Below are 22,774 nucleotides of genomic sequence, written 5' to 3'. Positions count from 1 at the left end.
ATATATATATCATTATATTTACCATATTATTAATATATAAATCATAGACCAACTTACAAACTTACAAGCTTTCAGTCAATTACAAAATATAACAATATTCTAAAAATATATAATTATTATTATTAACAATATTATATGGTAAATGTAATGTATCAAACATATATACTATGTAATATATATATATATATATATATATATATATATATATATATATATATATATATATATATATATATATATATCATTATATTTACCATATTTTTAATATATAAATCATAGACCAACTTACAAGCTTTCAGTCAATTGCAAAATATAACAATATTCTAAAAATATATTATTATTATTTATATAATTATATGGTAAATGTAACATGTAAAATGGTAAATATATATATATATATATATATATATATATATATATATATATATATATATATATATATATATATATATATATATATATATATATATATATATATATTAGTCCAACTTTATGTCTACAAGCTTTCAGTCGATTACACAGAAAATAGCTTTAACCCCATTAATAGCTTTTAACCCCTCGGTTTGTAAAAAGAAGAAAAAAAAGGTATAAACTGCATTTAAAACCATTTTCACAGTGCTGCACACTTTCCAGCTGAACTTCCATTGTAAGTACATTACTGCAAACATGTTTCGTGTTTGTTTTTACAAACTTAAGGACAAACCACAGTACACTAAACCACAGATGCAAAGTATTTTCTCAAACCAAAGACACGTTCTCCCGCAGCGTCGGAGCAGTGGAAGTGTCCTGACGTCTCGCCGGAAGCGTTCTGACACTCTCTTGGACGAGAAGCGACGCTGACAAGTGGGAGGTTCGTTGGGTAAAGCCTTTCCTCCGCCCGGGAGAATTCCCACGGTGCTCCTGTCCGCTACGCAGATGAATCGCACCGTCCGTTGTCATTTGAGCCAGCTCCAGAAAAAAAAAAAGCTACCTTTTCGCCCCCTCGCTTTGTCAAACGCAGGGAAAAAAATGAAGAACGAAAGCAAGATATCCATAGGGGAAGCTTCCTACGGCCGCTCAGCTGACAGCTCTGACAAAATAACCAGCACCCTCATTATTTTATATGCAAACAATGATAAAACGAACTGTATGGAGATGTCATGTTAGACAATCAGCTCGGAGACCCTTGACATGCCGCCCGGCGACTGTAACAAAGTGTCCCGGCTTGCCACGGGCGACACCGCGCTTAATTTGCTGCACAATGTCCCTGTAATTAGATGAATTTGGCTCAGGCAGAGGAAAAGACAGCCAGATCAAGGTCTTGATGAATTAGGGGTCCACTGTCAAGATCAAATCACATTAATCAAGGCGAGCGAGAGTTGAGACAGCTAGTCTCCCCCCAACGCGTCTCTATGCGTGATGAATAGGCTAGCTGCTAGCGGGCCGACCGAATGTATCACCATCAAAATCTGTGAATTTAAATGTAACAACGCTACTTCGAGAATTCTATCGATTTATTCTGGTCTTTTAAGATAAACCTTCCTTCGAGCCTCCAGACCCTGTTTCAAAAAGACAAGGAGGGAAAAAAAGCTCTGAGGTGTTGTATTTAAAGAAAAACAACAAAGTGTAACTTCAAAAACTAGCGCGGCCCACTTTATGATTTGTTTCTACAATACCACCGCCGCCGATCCTCTGGAAAATTCACGTGGGACGCGCGAAGCTCTGAAGGTCTGGAGGTTAACCTACATTACCGCCGCAGCTCGACACACCTGAACCGGAGGATGCTGGGAGAACCGAAGACCTTCGGGCTGGACGGCTAAGGAAGATCTTTGTTTGGAGAGCCACGACTAAACCTTTAGGAAAGAAAAACCTCTGGAATATCTCAACTGTTTCTATAGACAGCAATGAAATCAAATGCTCAAGTCGCCTCATTCTCAAATCTTTCTCCTATAGACTTTCAGAAGAGATCTCAGCAATGTGCTTGGCTTTTTCCATCAAAGTCTGCAATCAAAAGTCAAGAGATCTCAATATGAACTCAATTATTTCTAATTAAATTCTCAAATGTGCTCAGCGTTTTCTACCAAAATCTGCAATCAAATGTCAGAGATCTCAATATGAACTCAATTATTTCTAATTAAATTCTCAAATGTGCTCAGCGTTTTCTACCAAAATCTGCAATCAAATGTCAGAGATCTCAATATGAACTCAATTATTTCTAATTAAATTCTCAAATGTGCTCAGCATTTTCTACCAAAATCTGCAATCAAAAATCAAGAGATCTAAATATGAACTCAATTATTTCTACTTAAATTCTCAAATGTGCTCAGCGTTTTCTACCAAAATCTGCAAATGTCAGAGAACTCTATATGAATTCAATTATTTCTAATTAAATTCTCAAATGTGCTCAGCGTTTTCTACCAAAATCTGCGATCAAATGTCAGGGATCTCAATATGAACTAAATTATTTCTACTTAAATTCTCAAATGTGCTCGGCGTTTTCTACCAAAATCTGCAATCAAATGTCAGAGATCTCAATATGAACTCAGTTATTTCTAATTAAATTCTCAAATGTGCTCAGTGTTTTCTACCAAAATCTGCGATCAAATGTCAGGGATCTCAATATGAACTCAATTATTTCTAATTAAATTCTCAAATGTGCTCAGTGTTTTCTACCAAAATCTGCAATCAAATGTCGGAGAACTCAATATGAACTCAATTATTTCTAATTAAATTCTCAAATGTGCTCAGTGTTTTCTACCAAAATCTGCAATCAAATGTCAGAGAACTCAATATGAACTCAATTATTTCTAATTAAATTCTCAAATGTGCTCAGCATTTTCTACCAAAATCTGCAATCAAAAATCAAGAGATCTAAATATGAACTCAATTATTTCTACTTAAATTCTCAAATGTGCTCAGCGTTTTCTACCAAAATCTGTAATCAAATGTCAGAGATCTCAATATGAACTCAATTATTTCTAATTAAATTCTCAAATGTGCTCAGTGTTTTCTACCAAAATCTACAATCAAATGTCAGAGAACTCAATATGAACTCAATTATTTCTAATTAAATTCTCAAATGTGCTCAGTGTTTTCTACCAAAATCTGCAATCAAATGTCAGAGATCTAAATATGAACTCAATTATTTCTACTTAAATTCTCAAATGTGCTCAGCGTTTTCTACCAAAATCTGCAATCAAATGTCAGAGAATCTCAATATGAACTCAATTATTTCTAATTAAATTCTCAAATGTGCTCAGTGTTTTCTACCAAAATCTGCAATCAAATGTCAGAGATCTCAATATGAACTCAATTATTTCTAATTAAATTTTCAAATGTGCTCAGCATTTTCTACCAAAATCTGCAATCAGAAATCAAGTGATCTAAATATGAACTCAATTATTTCTAATTAAATTCTCAAATGTGCTCAGTGTTTTCTACCAAAATCTGCATCAAATGTCAGGAGAACTCAATATGAACTCAATTATTTCTAATTAAATTCTCAAATGTGCTCAGTGTTTTCTACCAAAATCTGCAATCAAATGTCAGAGAACTCAATATGAACTCAATTATGTCTAATTAAATTCTCAAATGTGCTCAGTGTTTTCTACCAAAATCTGCGATCAAATGTCAGAGATCTAAATATGAACTCAATTATTTCTAATTAAATTCTCAAATGTGCTCAGCGTTTTCTACCAAAATCTGCAATCAAATGTCAGAGAACTCAATATGAACTCAATTATTTCTAATTAAATTCTCAAATGTGCTCAGTGTTTTCTACCAAAATCTACAATCAAATGTCAGAGATCTCAATATGAACTCAATTATTTCTAATTAAATTCTCAAATGTGCTCAGTGTTTTCTACCAAAATCTGCAATCAAATGTCAAGAGATCTAAATATGAACTCAATTATTTCTACTTAAATTCTCAAATGTGCTCAGCGTTTTCTACCAAAATCTGCGATCAAATGTCAGGGATCTCAATATGAACTCAATTATTTCTAATTAAATTCTGAAATGTGCTCAGTGTTTTCTACCAAAATCTGCAATCAAATGTCAGAGATCTCAATATGAACTCAGTTATTTCTAATTAAATTTTCAAATGTGCTCAGCATTTTCTACCAAAATCTGCAATCAGAAATCAAGTGATCTAAATATGAACTCAATTATTTCTACTTAAATTCTCAAATGTGCTCAGCGTTTTCTACCAAAATCTGCAATCAAAAGTCAGAGATCTCAATATGAACTCAATCATTTCTCATTAAATTCTCAGAAGAACAAATAAAATAAACGGCTATGTACATGCTAATTTCATAGGTTTTTGCATGTAATTTGTCAATTAGGTCTCAATGGAGTGTCCGGATTCTCACGTTTCTACCCACTAATCTCACATGTGCCTCTTCTAGAGTTTCAGAAGAGATCTCAACAATGTCCTCAGATTTTTCAAGACACCAGAGTCTGCACTCAAATTCAGAGATCTCAACATGAACTCAAACATTTCTCATCAAATTCTCCAATATGCTCAGCATTTTCTACCAAAGTTTGTGTAAAAGTCAAAGATCTAAAAATGAGCTCAAACATTTATCATCAAATTTTCCAAAGATCAAATGATCTGAGCTTCTCTCTACAAGTTAATTTTATAGGATTGAGCACATAATTTCAATCAGTGGTTGTCTCTTTAAGGAATTTGTGGAGAGACACAATTGAAACTTTAACAAAACAAAACTATAAACACAATGAAGCGTCCTGATTCTCACATTTCTCCTTTGTCATCTCGTATCTCCACTAGTTTCAGAAGAGATCTCAGTCAGAGATCTCAATATGAGCTCAACATGATTCTCCCAAGGTTCTATCAACACGCTAATTTTATAGGATTGTGCATATAATTTATATCAATGGCTGTCTCATTGAGGAGAAACATCTGAGACAAAATTGACACTTAAAGCTAAAAACTTTTAAACAGTGTCCTGAGATATGAAAGAGCAAACTGTAATCAATAAAACTGCATAATCATAGCATACAGCTTTCCTTTAAGATAACTTTCTGAAGTACACACCAAACATTAAGACACGAGAGTCCCACACAAAAACATGGGAACTAAGTTGCACTGGAAAGAGTATCTGCTCAATGCCTTAAAGGTAATTCAAAGAATTAAACGAGACGAAGATGAGAGAAGAAAAGTTTATATTCTCTTCTCCAGATGTTTGATCCAGTGAACTGCACTAATCTCTTTCCTGGATTTGAGATTTACCCGGCCTTGAGTCTTGCATCTGGCACAGAAACAAGGCAAGAGTTTATATGTTTTCTACACGGTTAAACCAAGAACCGAATGACGTAGCTCAGTCTTCGTTTTAAATCTAGACGTCCATTTCAGTCGTATGCTTTTTATGAAACATCAAAAGCATGTGCCGGTCATTTCGGGATCACCTGATTACACCGCATTTGAATGTTGCATGTCTGCGTGCATTCTGACTGCAGGGATAAACAAAGCAGACGCTTTATTTGCGAGCGCAGAGATTATTTATATTCACAAATGCTGAGAACCAGAGCCAGAAACGGACAGGGCTGCAGGCTCACCCGTGCAATGCATGGAGCGCATGGGGTTCGTAGTGGTATCTCCCCTCGTGGTGACGCACGTCGATGGGGATCGGAGAATGGAAAGTCGGGAAGATGTGATGAGGGCCTGCAAGAGAGAAACAGAAGAGAGAGAGTTGAGAAAAAGCCAAGACTTTCAAAAAAGAAATTTCAAAGGCAACAGCGCTACAATAAAGTAACATGAATTTCAGAGCGCGCTGAGCAGTTTCGTGTAAAATATTGGCACTATCACACAAGAGTGGAGGAATAAATAAATAATCAAAGTATCCTAAGAAATTCTACATCCCCAACATAAAAGATATCCAACTGGGCTTTTGACAAAGACCTGCAGCTAGACACTCTTTGAACTCGTACAGATGATGGACGTTGTGAAGGAAAAAACCATCCGGGACGCAAACTGGGGTTGACAGCGCAGGGAGAGAATATTCCTCGGCCCAGCATCGTTGCCTCATGCTGGGCCGTGCTAACCGGAGCATCTCCCTACTGAACCGACACTGATCCGACCACGTCCCCGATGCTTTACTGGCACCGAAACGAGTCCAAAACGAAGGTGCCAGGGCGACGTGAAATCAGAGGAGGTCAGGCCTTTGAAATCAAACCTCGAACTAATGAGAGAGAGTCTTTTGACTAAAAGCTGTTGCCCGTTGCCTCAGCGTTTTACAGTCTGCCGTATATGTTGGCTGGCATTTCTTTTCATCATGGCTCCTTTGGCTGGATCATTTTATTTGAGCCCGAAGAGAATCAGAATCAGCACTTTGCTGTAATAAAGCCTCCGTTGGCTCGGGACGTCCCGTTAAAGGCCAGCAGAGCTTCATTAGCAGTTATGATAACGGGAAACCACATTTGACGGTTTCTTTGCCATATGCAAAGAGCTGTTTGCAGTGGTAAAGTCTTAACTAGCTTTTCCTTCTAATTAGTCTTTTGCTCCCGCAGCTCCTTCAATCTTTTCATGCCCTGCGAAAATAAACGGATAAAAAAGAAACGGGTCGAAATCAAAGCAGATTTAAAAGCTTTCCTGTTCTCTAGGTTTTCACATTTTCTATAAAAAAACAAAGAAAAAAAAACAAAGAAAGAGCTCTGTTGCTAACAGAGCTGGGTAGTAACTGATTACATGTAATTTGGATTACGTAATCAGATTACATTTTATAATGCTCATAATCAGATTACAGTTACTTTTTATGGATTACATATTATTCACACAATGCCATAATTTATTGATTCCTGCTTATTCTTCTTTTTTCAATGTTCCTTTCTAAAAATCCTACTGTGTGTCATCCCATTTAGCTTTGACTATATTCACAACATAGAATTGTCATGTAAATACATTTGCAAACCATGCTTCTGAATTTGGGTGGGAAAAAAAAAAACACCTTTTGAGCAATCAGACCATGCATGAAACAAATAATTATGCAAGTTACTAAACACTGCTGATGAATGGTTTAATGCATTTAATGATGTTGATATCAAAAAATGGAATTTATGTGACCACAAAACCAGTCATAATGGTCAATTTTTCGAAATTGAGATTTATATATGATCTGAAAGCTGAATAAATAAGCTTTCCATTGATGTATGGTTTGTTAGGATCGGATAATATTTGGCCGAGATACAACTATTTGAAAATCTGGAATCTGAGGGTGCAAAAAAATCGAAATATTGAGAAAATCTCCTTTAAAGTTGTCCAAATGAAGTTCTTAGCAATGCATATTACTAATCAAAAATTAAGTTTTAATATATTTACCGTAAGAAATTTGCAAAATATCTTCATTGGACATGATCTGTACTTAATCTCCTAATGATTTTTGGCATAAAAGAAAAATTGATCATTTTGACCCATACAATGTATTTTTAGCTATTGCTAAAAATATACTTGTGCTACTTATGACTGCTTTTGTGATCCAGGGTCACATATTTGCTTTTTTATATCAATATGGTACGATTAATGGTAAGTTTTAAACAAGTTAGATAAAAAAGGTAATCTAAAAGTAATCTAAAAAGTAGATTACATTATCTAAAAATGTAATCTGTAATCAGTAATGGACTACAGTGTGTAAGTAATCTACCGAGCTCTGGTTGCTAATGTGTTCTGACTGGTGTTTCTATATGCAAACTAATGCTAACAATGAGCACTAGTGCTAGTAATGCTTGACTTAGCAGGAATGAGAGGAGGGTAAGTGAATCAGCTGATCTCTGGACTGTATTAACATTCTTTAGGGCGGCAGCAGTGGGAGGGTGAGGGGTGACCCGGGGAGGTCAGGGGTCACGGGTCATTATCCACACCTGGGGTTCTCAGCAGCTCCTCAAGAGGATTCATTCACTCAACAGAAGCAGTGTGAGTCAGCAGTCTCTCACACTCTCGCTCTCTCTGCTTCTCTGTCAATTTGTTCATACCCTTCAGAATGGCAGACAAGAGCATCCCAAAGGACAGGAAATGACCTGCTGCTTTTCCTGTCTCTCTCTTTCACTCCACATTTACATAATGTAAAACTTAAAAGGATTGCGCACCAAAAATACAAAACTGAAGACATTTATTCAACTTGATGTTGTTACAAACCTTCAACAGAACACAAATGGAGACGTTTTGCAGAATGTTGTCGGAATTCAATAATGTCAAAATCCTCATTAAAAACGTATTTTTTCCCCCACTTTTATGATACTTTTATGGTGTTTTTAATCCGTTTTGGAGCTTAAAGGGATAGTTCACCTCAAAATGAACATTTTGTCATCATTTACTCACCCTTATGTTGTTCCAAACCTGTATGAATTTCTTTCATAAAAGATAAAAGATATTTTGAGGTATGTTGGTAACAAGACAGTTGATGGTAGCCATAGGTCAGAGGTCCCCAACCACCGGGTCGCGACCCACTACCGGGCCGTGGAAGAATTACTACTGGGTCACGAGAAAGTTCTGGGGAAAATGTGTATAGATATGACGCTCTGTTATTTCTAGTGCATAACTGATTGTTCTAATTATTCTGTATTTTCGTTGTATGCAATTGATATGGAGTAGCAATTTGACGATTTCATATTAAATGAGTAAATAATAGATTGCTCTGATCTGTCATATCAGGGCTATTAGGGCTTAAACGGATCGCAGTTGATCCGTGATATACGGACCAGGTCCAGACCCCACCGTTCGGCATGTGATTCCCGATTAATTTCCCAATTTACACGTTCAAGCTATTTAAAACCACAAGAAGAAGAAACAAAACAAAACTCAATTCGTTACTTGCGCGCTGTACTCGTTCACACCTGAAGCGCGCACAAGCATAGAGACATGTTTCAGACAGTGCGGCATACCGATTTGATTCAGTCAGCAAGATTTTTTTCATACCGCGGTGGAAAAATTATTGGAGACCCCTGCCATAGGGAAAAATACTGTGGAAGTCAATGGCTACCACCAACTGTTTGGCAACCAGCAACATTTTTCAAAATATCTTCTCTTGTGTTGAACAGAAGATGGAAACAAATTCCAAAAATTTTTTTTTTCTAAAGTCATTTATTCACCTTCACCAAGATTTTTCAGTCAAGGACAAAATCCTCATTAACAAAAAAACAAAAAACAAAAAATGTTTTCCCACTTTTATGGTGTTTTTACATTCTGCTAAACGTCTCATTTTGTGATCTACAGAAGAAAAAAGCAACATGAAGTTTTCATTTTCAGGTCATCTACCACTTTAAGTCGATCTTAAGATATGTTTGTTTGATTAAACTCAGCCTGTTTTGTCACAAATTTACACAAATTTACCAAAGGAGACACTGAAACGCTGAGATCCAAGTGCTTGTGCTTTAATTCAGTAAATCAGACGTGATTCTAAGCGATCCGTACTTGTACAGTTTGCGTATTCAGCATGTTTTTAGCACAATCAAATCAGCTGCGTGACTAGCCGGAGTCATGTGCTCCCTTTATAGTATTTGTCATGGAAAATGCCTCAGGTTGCCTTTAATTGATGAAAAACACCATAAAAACACACCTGACATGCACAACAGTAATGCCACACAGCTGTCGAAAGCACAACAGCAGTCTAAAACACGCAACTGGAGCACAAAGCTCCGGCCCGACCTTTATACTCTTAAAAATAAAGGTTCTTTATTGGTTCCACAAAGAACCTTTTCTATCCATGGAACAAAAGGTTCCCCTAGTGAAAAATAAATATGCAAAAATATACCTGAAATCCATTTATTTCCTGCAAAAGTTTACTACAAGTACATTTTCATATTTATGTACTTTTAGTGCAATTGTACTTTTAGTGTACTAAACTGGTAAACTTAAAGTCTGCTAAATTGGAACAACTAATTTTGTACTTAATGCACTTTAATTGTGCAGAAGTAGCGCTAAAGTACAATTAAAGATATACTTTGTGTATTTCATTTTCCTAAAGTGGAACTATTGCAAATATACTTTAAGTACATTTTGCATTTAAAGTCCGATATTATTCAAAGATCATACAATCCTCATCAAAAGTGACATTAAAACACATTTTAGACTTAATATTAAGAAAACTGCATTGTGCACAAGTAATATGCCAAGTAAAGTTTAATTATCATTTTTATATCAGTAAGTGTTGAGTTATCTGTCAGTAAATATGTTAATAGATTTGAACTATACTTAGTATGAAATAAATGCATTTTTAATATATTAGCTGAATAATATCAGACTTTTAAAGTGTACCTGAAGTAAACTTGCAAAAGTTCCACTTTAGCACAATAAAATATATTAAATATATATTTAATTGTACTTCTGCACAATTAAAGTGCATTAAGTACAAAATTAGTTGTTCCAATTTAGCAGACTTTAAGTTTACCAGTTTAGTGTAAAAGTACAATTGCAGGACATTTTATTAAGTGCATAAGTATAAACATTTATTTGTAGTATACTTAGCATGAAATAAATGTATTTCAATATTTATTTTTCACTCGGGGGAGAAACTCTGCTTGAGATGGCCTGTAAACGCTGCGAGGAGGCTGCATTCAGCGCCCGGCCGCAGTTAATGCGCCATTACTAATGCAGCGGGTGAATTATTGCAGGGGCCGATGGGAAGAGAGGTCGAGGACAAAGAGAAGGAGTGAAGTGGGTCATGACGGAACATGACGGAGCCGCTGCAGGAATTCTCCCGCGCTGAAGTCACGGACCACCGCATGAATCCTAATCACGCGGGTCCGGTTAAGGCCGACTTTGCGCTTTAATCACGACTTTGGAGGAGGAGGAGATGCAAAAATAAAACAGGGGAAATACACAAACTAGGGTAATTGGAAGCATGAAAAATACACAACTTAAACCCAAACGTTTGTGGCTCCGTAAACACTCCCGACCGAAATGAGACAGCGGCAAACGCAAACCGGCCTCGGTCCCTGTCATTAAAACGACACGTTACCCCGCAGCCTCATTCATCTGTGCCCGCCCTCAATTATCCACATTACCACTGTTATTTCCAGCCGTCGCATTTTTCATGTCAGCACAAACACCCACCCCGTTCGCGACCCGTTCTGTAGAGGCTCGGGGGCCGCTGACGTCCGGGCCCCCGTCACCGGAGGAGCGGGCAGGATTATTCGATCATGCTGACAGCTCCATTGTTCCTCCGCAACGGGAAGAACAAAAGAGGATCGCTCTGGAGAGTTCAAGAGGCGCGTTTACCAGCTTCTCTGAGCTCTATCCCCCAGGGCTGCGGCGCGGCTGCGGAGTTTCCGTGAAGCCCCTCGCATCTATTAGTCTTTAGGTGATAACATTTGTTTTCACATCTGGGCGAACGGCGCAGAGGGGTGCCGCACTTTTTCAGTGTCGGGCTGCGTGCTGCTCCAGAGCGGACGACTTTCTCATGCACTTCTTAACCTGGCTGCTTCTCACTGGGTTCGAACAAAAAAGCGATGGAGCTTCTAAACACACATACACTCACAAAAAAAAAAAACATACTGGATTCCTCAAAGAATCTTCTAGTGAATAGTTCTTAAAAGAACACGCTTTTGAACATAATATAAGATATTTGAGGAATGTTGGTAGCCATTGACTTCCATAGTAGGGAAAAATATATTATGGAAGTCAATGGCTACCAGCAACTGTTGCGTTACCAACATTCTTCAAAGTATCTTCTTTTGTGTTCAACAGAAGATGGAAACTCTTTTGAAACAACGTGAGGGTGAGTAAATGACAACAGAATTTTTATTTTTGGGTGAACTATTGTTCTTTATTGGCATTGTGGTTCCATCAAGAACCTTTAACTTCCTTTGAACCTTTCCATTCCACAAAAGGTTCTTTACAGTGAAAAAGGTTATTAAAATATTCTTCACACCAAAAAAAGTGGTTCCTTAAAGAACTGTATAATAGAAGGTTCTTTGGGGAACCAAAAATGGTTCTTCTACACCCTTAAGAATGAAGGTTCTTTACTGGAATTTATGGTTCTATCAAGAACCTTTAGCATTCCACAAAAAAGAAAAAAAAAACAATCGTTCACCCAAAAATAAAAAATCTGTTGTCATTTACTCACCCTCATGTTGTTTCAAACCTCTACGAGTTTCCATCTTCTGTTAAACACAAAAGAAGATACTTTGAAGAATGTTGGTAACGCAACAGTTGCTGGTAGCCATTGACTTCCATGGTATTTTCTTCCCTGCTATTGAAGTCAAAGGTTACCTCCTCAAAATATCCTCTTTAATGTTCAACAAAAGCAAGAAATTCATCTTCAGACTAAGAAAAAAATGGTTCTATTAAGAAATATTCACTAGAAGGTTCTTTGAGGAACCCAATATGTTTTTTTTTTTTGTTTTTTTTTTGTGAGTGTGTTCCCATATAATAAAACTTTACTTGGCGTACTACTTGTGCACTATGCACTTTTCTTAACATTGAGTCTAAAATGTGTTTTAATGTCACTTTTGATGAGGATTGTATGATCTTTGAATAATATCAGACTTTAAATGCAAAATATTTAAAGTGTACATGAAATATACTTATGGCTTCATCAAGAACCTTTAGCATCCATGAAAACTTTCCATTCCACAAAATGTTCTTTATAGAGAAAAAAACCCTCCATTTTCTCCCAAAGAACCTTCCAGTACACTGTTCTTAAAAGAACCACTTTTTCATAGTGTGAAGAAGAATTTCTCTCTGCTGTTGAACATAAAGAAGATATTTTGAGAAAGGTTGGTAACCAGACAGTTGATGGTAGTCATTGACTTCCATAGTATGGAAAAAAAAAAAAAAAATACTATGGAAGTCAATAGCTACCAGCAACTGTTGTGTTCCCAACATTCTTCAAAATATCTTCTTTTGTGTTCAACAAAAGATGGAAACTCATAGAGGTTTGGAACAACATTAACTATCGCTTTTTCTCTATAAGGAACCTTTTGTATAATAGAAAGGTTTCATGGATGCTAAAAGGTTGTTGATGGAACCATCAATGCAAATAAAGAGTATTTTAAGAGTGTAGAAGAACCACTTTTGGTTCCTCAAAGAACCTTCCAGTAAACAGTTCGATTTAAAACCACTTTTCTTAATCTGAAGAACATATTAATAACAGTTTTCCACTGTAAAGAACCTTTTGTGGAACGGAAAGGTTCAATGTAAGTTAAAGGTTCTTGATGCAATCATAAATTCCAATAAAGAACCATCAATGCCAATAAAGAGCCTGTATTTTTAAGAGTGTAGAAGAACCGGTTTCTCAAAGAACCTTACAAGTAAACAAAAGAACCACTTTTTCTTAGTATGAAGAACATTTTAATAATCCTTCTTCCACTTTTGTGGAATGGAAGGTTTCATGGATATTAAAGGTTCTTGACGGAACCATCAATGCCAATGAAGAACCTTTATTTTTAAAGTCTGCATGAAATCCTAATTTACAATATTTATTTTGTTAGCGCACATTGCTAGTTTTAAGGTGAACAATTAATCCAAGCAAGTTAATCCACTGAAAAAATAAAAAATAAATAGTTTGTCTTGGTATTCTTTAATCAAATTCTGATCATTTGCGAATGAGAGATGAGAGGAGGAGTGCAAAAATAAACCCCCGCTCTCTATTCAATATTCCGTTTCAGTTGGAAATACTGAAATAAAGTGGGCAGCAACTTCCGGTTCATGCAGAGTTTAAGAGTGTAGAAGAACCATTTTTGGTTCCCCAAAGAACCTTCCAGTTAACAGTTCTTAAAAGAACATTGTAATAATCCAAAGAACCATTTTCCACTTCTGTGGAATGGAAAGGTTCCATGGATGTTAAAGGTTCTTCAGAGTTCTTCAAAAGTATATGAACCACTGGAGGCTCTCGACCAGATAAACATGGTCCCCCTTAACTCTAAACGGCTCTTTCTGATGTCATTCGGCTTTGAATATTCGGGCCAAACAAACACAACCCCTCTCGTCTTTGTTGTACCCTAATCCAAGGATCTAAAGGGGTAAATGGTTTCATTTTACAGGAAGTACTCAGCAACAATAATGGCCCTTTGAGTGGCCGGGGTCTTTGCAGCGCAATTAAAAAGCTTTGGGCATTACTCACAGAATCAGGAGGGGAAATTAGACAGGAAATTCCTGTAGAATAAGCTGGCCTCGGGCCTAACCAAACATCGCCATGCCAACCACTACACACCAGCAGACCCAGTGCATTCTGGGATGTGATCTGCTAACACTGGGTATGGGTCAGGTGTGTGAACATTGAGTATTTCTGTATTCTGAATGAAATTTTGGTGATTTGTAAAATTTTTTATAATTGTTTGTAGGATGATATTTGTAGTATTTATAGGGGATATTTTGTAGAAAATTTGGATTGTAGTTTCTATGTGGGGAATTATATATTTATCTGTTAAATTTTTTTTGGGGGTTACTGTACATGGTATTATACTGATGTTTTTGTCACATAATTTGTTTTATATTTTCCTGCCCAGGGACAGCAGATGAAATTGAGCTTTGTAGCTAATTCTGGGGCAGTTTATTGTCCTGTCAAATAATGAATTAAAAAAAAATAAAAAAACAAGTCTGTGCAATCTATCTATCTGTTGTTCCATCCATCCTTTCCATTACTCCATTTATTTATCCATCATTCTATCTATCTATCCATCCATCCATCCATCCATCCATCCATCCATCCATCCATCTGTCATTCTATTAATCTGTTGTTCTATCCATCTATTGTTCTATTCATCTATCCATCCATCCATCTATACATCCATCCTTCCATCCTTTCCATTACTACATCCTTCCATCCATCCTTTGTTCTATCAATCTGTTGTTCTATACATCCACCTATCCATTGTTCTATCCATCCATCCATCCATCCATCGTTCCATCAATCCATCTGTCCATCATTCTACCCATCCATTGTTCTATCCATCTATCTATCTATCCATCCATCATTCTAACCATTCATCTATCCTTTCCATTACTCCATCCATCAATCCTTCATCAATCTGTCGTTCTACCCATCCATTGTTCTATCCATCCATCCATCCATCCATCCATCCATCCATCCATCCATCCATCCGTTGTTTCATCTATTGTGGCATCCATCCATCCATCCATCCATCTATCTATCTATCTATCTATCTATCTATCTATCTATCTATCTATCTATCTATCTATCTATCTATCTATCTATCTATCTATCTATCTATCTATCTATCTATCTATCTATCTATCCATTGTTCCATTCTATCAATCTGTTGTTCCATCCATCCATTGTTCTATTTGTCATTCTATCCATCCATCCATCCATCATTCTATCAATCTGTTGCTCTATCATCCATCCATACATCCATCCATCCATCTTCTTTGAGTATCAATTAATTTTGATTCCACTTCCTTACAACTGCAATTCTACATCCTGTTTGCTACCTCAGTTCAAATTCAGGAATTGAACTGGAATTCAAAAGTCACTCTCAGTTTGATTCTGAATGGCAATTAGGAATGTTTGGTTGTGTGCAATTAGTTGCATATGAAAATAAAACATAACAAGAGAGTTAACCCTTCTTAAGTAGCTTAAACCGGCCTAAGGTGGCTTACTGGTACAATCTGGTTCCACTGGTTAGGCTGGTCTGGTTTGATGGTTTAAGAGGGGTTTTGTGCACACGGCCAACTAAACCATCGGCAAAACAGCTTAGTCTGGTTTAAGCTGTTTTTTTTTCAACAGGAAACTTTAGGCCGAGGAAATGCATCACTTCAAAATATTACTTAAGTTTCTAGTAAGCAACAGCGTGCTGGAGGTAAACCAGAAGGACAAACAGAGTGTGAGATGCGTGTTGTTAGCATGCTGTTTGTGTAATCTAGGTACTTAAGACCACAAGAGTCTGTAAGACTGATTACAGCCCGTCGTGATCGGCCCGCCACCTCAAGCCCCTGATTTATCACCTCTGCTCGTAATAGTGCTGCTTAACACACAGGTTTGTCCAGATTAAGTAATTACCCTAAAGCCGAAGTTTATTATCTTTAAGACTGGTGCTATGATAAAAAGAGCCCTGTCGGAGAGACGGAGCGAGCAGAAGCGCTGATGGTGAATGAATAAGGGCGATAATTAAAATGCGATGCATTAAAGTGGCGTTTCTGCGGGCGCCGTCAGCATGCGTGGTTTCTTACATTCATATTAGCCCGGCGAAACCCCTCCAAGGGGGCGAGGGGGATAACAGCTGGCCCAGAGCTGCAGCTGAAGGCACGAATTACTCCTCGAGCACATGTGTAAATTAAACAAGGACGCGGCTCATTTAGAAGAAGAGCACAATCGCACCTGAAACCATCCATTGTGTTTTGCGGGGTCACGGGTAACTAGACTCTCAACCAGTGCTTTACTTCACTTAAAGTCAACACGAAAATGCATTCGAACAGCTTTTACTTGCATCATATAATAAGAAGTTTTATCATGTCGACTTTAAAGCAGGTTTGGTGTCATAAAACACCAACATTATTGCTGGTCCAAACTGATCTAATGATCAGTCAGCATCAAAAACAGTTTGAAGATGAATTGTCCTTTTAATATTTCTTAGATCCGTTAATAATTCATATGGCTTTAAATAAATAATAATAAAAATAAAAATTATGAATGAATGGGTTTCCTTGATATTATGGTTTAGGGCTGCACAATTCGGAAAAAAAAATAAATAAATAAAATATAAAAATAAATAAATAAAATATAAAAATAAATAAATATATATATTATATATATTTAAATATGACTTTAAAATAATAATAACATTATTATTATTATTATTAAATAAATTAAACAATGAAAACATATTACTATTGTTGTCAGGATTGGACCTGTTTTGTCATGTGTTTCAGTTCCTGTTTTGCCTTATTTGGTCTTGTTCCTGTCCTTGTTTAGTTTGATTATTACTTGATTCCCCGCACCTGTCTGTCCCTCGTTATCCTGTCTTTATAAGCCCCAGTCTGTTCAGTTTGTGTTTGTTGGGTCTAGTAGTTATGTTTCCTGCTGGTTTCTTGTGGATGTACCCTGTGTTCGACGGATTAAAGACTATTGATTATACTCCACGTGTTCCTCCCAGCACAGATTGTGACAATTGGGTATATGTCGAACGTCACCTAACCAAACCCGGAAAACAGGTCTCATCGCTTCCGCTTGTCGGAGAACGTATTAATAGCAGTATTAAAAAATGGCGATTATCAATGGACTTTTAAGGTAATCCGTTAAATCAGCTAGCTGTTTTTATTGTTGATGTTTTATTTGACTTTTATATATAAATGTTAACTTTTTATTTTTTTTTATATCAATCCACATATGTGATGGACATTGGTTATGATTATCTTTAGTGTCTACTTTGAAGGCATCTTGAGTAAAAAAGCTTCATATTTAACGGGCGCTTGCAAAACGCGTGAACCGGAAGCAACGAGACCTGGTTAGCAGAATACGGAAGTCTGTTGCGCATAACCTGTATTGTAATATTTTGTAATATATATAAATACTAATACAAATTATAATATTAAAACTTTAAGATTACAATCATTTTAAGCTAAAACTATAATGCCCCTCACCTCCCAAAAAAACTAAATTGCAAAAACAAATTAATTTAGTAAGTTGCCGTGGCAACATTTCTCATTTAAATTTAGTTTAACTTGATGTACTAAAATAAGTAAAACTGAAAAAAAAAAATTATGTAAAACTATACAGACATTTTAAAAAAGCTTATAAAAATGACAAACTCAAAATCAATAAAATAAAATGAAAACAAAATATAAAAAAAGAAATTCAAAACATTAATAAACTATATAATAGCATTTCAATTATTCTAAATGGTGTTGCATTCAAAAGCAATTTGTCATTTGCTAATTGGCTTTCTTTCATAAACCACTTTAAAGCCAACATGAAATGGCATTCACAACACCTTTTATTTTCATATAAAAAAGTGAAATGTTATTTGATGTGGAGTTTAGCGCAGGATGTTTGGCGTGCTGTAACAGCGAGGTCATCAGCATCCGTGTCCTTGTGTCTCTGATCGATGGATTTAGGAGCACAGAATAGCCTCTGTCACGTCCTGCTTCACGCGCTCTGACTCTTGAGGATCACAACTAAAATAGAGCACCTCTGAGGCCGGGACCATCAGCACTCAGAAGCGCCAGAGCGGACAGGACAGTGCGGGACGCTGCCCAGACGCCGGCCGTTATCTGCCATCACAGGAGGAGCGGACTGAAAATACATCTTAAGATGCTGCCTGTTTTTTGGAACAATCTAGATTGACCAACTTCAACTGGTTTGAGTAGCTAATAGCTGGTTTGTTGCTGGTTCAAGATGATCTAATGATCAGCTAGCATGCTACGAAACAGATGGATTCTCCAGTAACAACTTCGGTTAGTAATTCATACAGCTTTAAAAAAATATACAAAAACCCTCCAATGTTTAAGTTAACCTCATTATCAAAGAATGGGTTTCCTTGAAAATATGGTTTTAGGGCTGCACAATTTGGAAAAAAAACAAACAAACTTGAATTGCATTTTTTAATGAAAATTGTAAATAAATTAGCTGTGATTGATTGTACAGTTGAAAATTTTGGCCAAATATTTTGTAATTATATATCAACATGATTTAAAAACAATATTTTATTAATATTATTAACATTTTTATTATTAACAAAATATATAAAAATAAATGTTACTGTGTTGATATAGTTATATATTAGATATTTATTAACAAAGGATTACTGTAATATTTCCTAAAATAATAATGATGATGATGATGATAATAATAATATCATTTTTAAATGCTTATTATAACAAAATAAAATATGAACAATAAATATTACTATTTATTAATTATTGTATACTTATAAATATATTTATATAAATATGATATATTTATTAACAAATGTTGCTGCAATGTTTTCATATAATAATAATAATAATAATAAATTCATATATTTTATTATTAAAATGCAAATATAAAAATATTAATTATAATATATTTATTATAAATATTTTTAAAATTATTGTACATTTATTCAATATTACTGTAATATATTTAATTGTGATATATAATTTTGCAGTGCGACTTTTAAATTACACTACTAATATTTTTTTGGTTGTTTGAAACATGCAGTGCACATATTTATTCAAATCGCAGCTGTATCGCGATTTCAGCTTTATTTGAATGAACTGTGCAGCCCTAATATGCTTAATATCAACATTCAAATAAGCATTATAAAAATGAACACTATTATTAGCACTAATATTGTGCATTAGTTGGCTATTTCTTGCATAAAAACACTAAATAAATGAAAAGCTCTGAATTTTAATTTCCAGATCACATCTATCCAGTGGTAAGACACAATGCCACAAGTTTAGTAGTAATTTTTCTGTTCACACTAAAAGTGAAAATGGAGCACAACACAATCACAGCCAATCAAAGCCAAATGATGTTTAACGCAACTGTGATGAGCGGAATTTTGGTCCAATCAGAGATGACTGTGGGTGGAGCTACCCAGTAATGTAACAGAAATACAAACAAAAGCTACAAAACTTTATAGATGCTAATAATACAGGGACAAACTCCTTTGTCCTCAATCCGAGTGTTTATATTACGAAAAACCGTGACATCCTTTAACCGCAAGCAGACAAATAAGCTTTTTCTACAAGATGCATTCAATTCAAAACATCTGTCCTGCAGCATGTGGACAAATTCGAATGCATTTCAGGGGTTTATTTGATACAGCACATCTTCTCCATTCGTTCTCATGTCGCCCCACAATCTTACAGCAGAAGGTTTTCTCTGGCATGTGAGGAGCAGAATGAGAAACATCTGTCCCGCTCACATCGGCCTCTTAGCAGGGGATCGTGGGTAATCAGCACACTTTGCAGGAGGGCCCCACGTTTACTGTGCGCTTCGGAAAAAGAGTTTTTCAAAAGACTGTCCTGTTCCTCAGAAAGATTTTCTATCTGTCTTTTGTGCTTGCATTATGAAGCTGAGGGCTGTAAATCAATGTTTGCATGATGCTCAGAGGTTCAATGCTTGAGATTTGTTGTCAAATTCAGCTTCATAAACTCATTAACACGTGTTGCTTGCGCTCTAATCCGTCTCAGGAAAGTGTAAAGTGGTTGTTTTGAACTGCTCATAAAGATCTCAAACATCTGCTAACGTGCTTTAGATGCTCCAGTAAACGGCCTTTTGACCCTTCAGATTTTCTGCTCAAGCTCAATGTCTTTGTGAGGTTGTTCACGCAGCACAAATGAGCAGATTTCTGAATTGAGCGCACATGAACGGCAGTTTCCAAATGCACACAAAGGTGTAAATAATTTAGCCTGTTGATGAGAAACATCAACCTGTTGATTGTGATAAAGTTTGCCAGAAAACACAAGCCATGCTGAAAAAACACACAAATAAAGCAATTTACTCACAAAATGTGCTTCCTGGTCAACTTACATTGTTTTGAATGGTGCTACATGAATAAAACTGACAACTGACAATCCTTTTCTATTTGTAAGGCCCAAAATATGGCCAAATATTTTGTGATTATATATCAATATTGATATGATTTTTTTTTTTCAATTATGATTCTTATTTTTACTAATTAAAAATAAACAAAATAAAAATAATTTTGCAATAATTCCTAATATAATATATATTAGTTTTTGTTAAATAATAACATTTAATGATATATATATATATATATATATAAAACAAAATTTTGATTCATATTTGTACTAAATAAAAATAAACAAAATAAAAATATAACTGCTGTAATATTTCATAATATAACACAACATAATATAATACAATTTTACTTTTACAGTACAACTTTAAAATTAAATTATCATATTTGCTAAATGGCAAAAATGAAATAAAACAATAAAATAAATTAAATTAAAATATAAAATAAAATAAAATAATAAAATCGTGTTGTTTTCTAAATAGCTAAATGAGCTTCCTGATCAACTTGCATTGTTTTTAATAATGATATGTGTGTGATTCTATTATCAATATGACTTTAAAATAATAATAATCTGATTATGGTTTATGATAACTATTATTAAATAAAAATAAACAAAATAAAAGCTATTGTAATATTTCATAATATAATATAATATATATAATTTATTTTAAAGTACTTTACAATACTATTTTACAAAATATGAATGGCTATCTGGGAAACACACAGTGCATATATTTATTTAATTAAATCACAGCCATGTCACAATTTTACATTTATTTGAATTATTCCTGCAGCCCTAATATGCTTAATGTTCAAATACGCATTATCAATATAAACACAAATATTATCTTTTGCTAAATGGCAAAATGTGCTTCCTGGTCAACTTATGTTGTTTTTAATGGTGCTATATAAATATAACAACTGACAATCCCTATCTCTTAATTCTGTTACATTTGTGCCAAAAAAGTGAAAAAGAGAGCAAGAAATGTGATATTTTCAGAGCAAAATCAATTAAACGCACACTGAACTGCGGTGCAAACGTCACCTCTGGTTTGATCTTCAGGTGTGCAGATCAAAATGTTTTAGAAGATAATTAGATTAAAATGTCTCCCCAGAGAACCAAAGACAGAAAAATAAAAGGTATTAAGATCTCGGATGACTTTGTCGCTGTCTGTCTGGAGCATCGTGAGCGATACAGACGAGCCGTTAATTGAAGCTGTTTAATTGAGTAATTAACTCTGCTGACGGTTCGCATTGCTTAAGGCAGAACGTGTCGATTAATGAGAGACGAGACTGTTGACCCTGTTTCGTCGTGGCCTGGTTTGGGACATGCTGTAATTAGCTTTTACGCTCTCGTGTGTCGAGCTGAAGTGCGCAGCACTGAGGGTGTTAAAACTAAACTAACTAGTCTTTAGCAGCATAACTACTGGTTTATGGCACTGTTTAAGAGATTTTTGTTGGAGCTTTTTTGTGCTTCACGTGTCTTTTTGCTGTCAAATCTTGACTGATTTTGATCAAGTAAAGGTCAGAATAACTGCAGTCATGTTTCCAGATGAACACTTACTGGACCGAAGCAGCTCAGCTTTACTTGATTCTCCATCAATCATTTTTTAGTAAAATCAGTGCGTCTCAAATCTGATCATCAGGATCTTTCCAGAAGCTTTACTTTCACTGTTCCTCAGCGGAGGAATGATCTTCATCTCACATCTTCTGAGGAGCGCTTATTTCTTCATCTCTCAATCAGCATTGGATTGCATTGTATGTTTGGATCAATAAAATCTCATCTGACATATTATTGTAGATATAGAGTGACAACTGATATTTACATCATTTTATGTAAATAGTCTGCAATCTTCTGTCTCTTTATCATTTCAGGTTTGATGAAGTCAATATTATTTTATTTTACATTTCATTTGATCTGTATGATATGTTTTTACTTTATTTTGTTTTCTACTTAATTTTAATTTATTTTATATTTTAACTTATGTATTAAATATAAATTAAATGTATAAATAAATTAAATTCAATACATTTGTTTTATTTTATATTGCATTTATTTATTGTGCATTTTATTTACTTTTTATGCATTTATTTTATATTTTATTTATTGTTAGTTTATTTGTTTTTATTTACTTTTTATTTATTTATCATTTTATTTGAATAATGTAATTCATTTGCATAACGTGACTGCATTCAGGAAACAAAATGACCCTTTTATTAGCTTTCAAAATCATATATAAAGTATTTTTTTTCCCTTAGATATATACTGTTATAAAGATCTCATTGATTTACATCACAAGCATCAGAATTTCATCACTTTTTGTCCATATAAATATCAGCATCTGCACCAAAT

The 22,774-nt window shown here is 35.1% G+C and overlaps 1 protein-coding gene across 1 annotated transcript in view; it reads right to left on the bottom strand.

Moving 5' to 3' along the window:
* gli2b (GLI family zinc finger 2b) overlaps positions 1–22,774 on the bottom strand; it is a 101,014-nt gene that overhangs the window by 37,316 nt on the left and 40,924 nt on the right. Inside the window, 1 exon segment of the mRNA XM_058791927.1 lies at positions 5,557–5,662. Within this exon segment, the coding sequence (XP_058647910.1) occupies positions 5,557–5,662 (106 nt within the window).

This window comes from Onychostoma macrolepis, chromosome 11 (genome assembly GCF_012432095.1).
Source record: "Onychostoma macrolepis isolate SWU-2019 chromosome 11, ASM1243209v1, whole genome shotgun sequence".
In the NCBI taxonomy this organism is placed as follows: Eukaryota; Metazoa; Chordata; class Actinopteri; order Cypriniformes; family Cyprinidae; genus Onychostoma; species Onychostoma macrolepis.
Note: the sequence above shows the minus strand (reverse complement) of the source record. Positions and strands in the feature narration are given on the sequence as shown.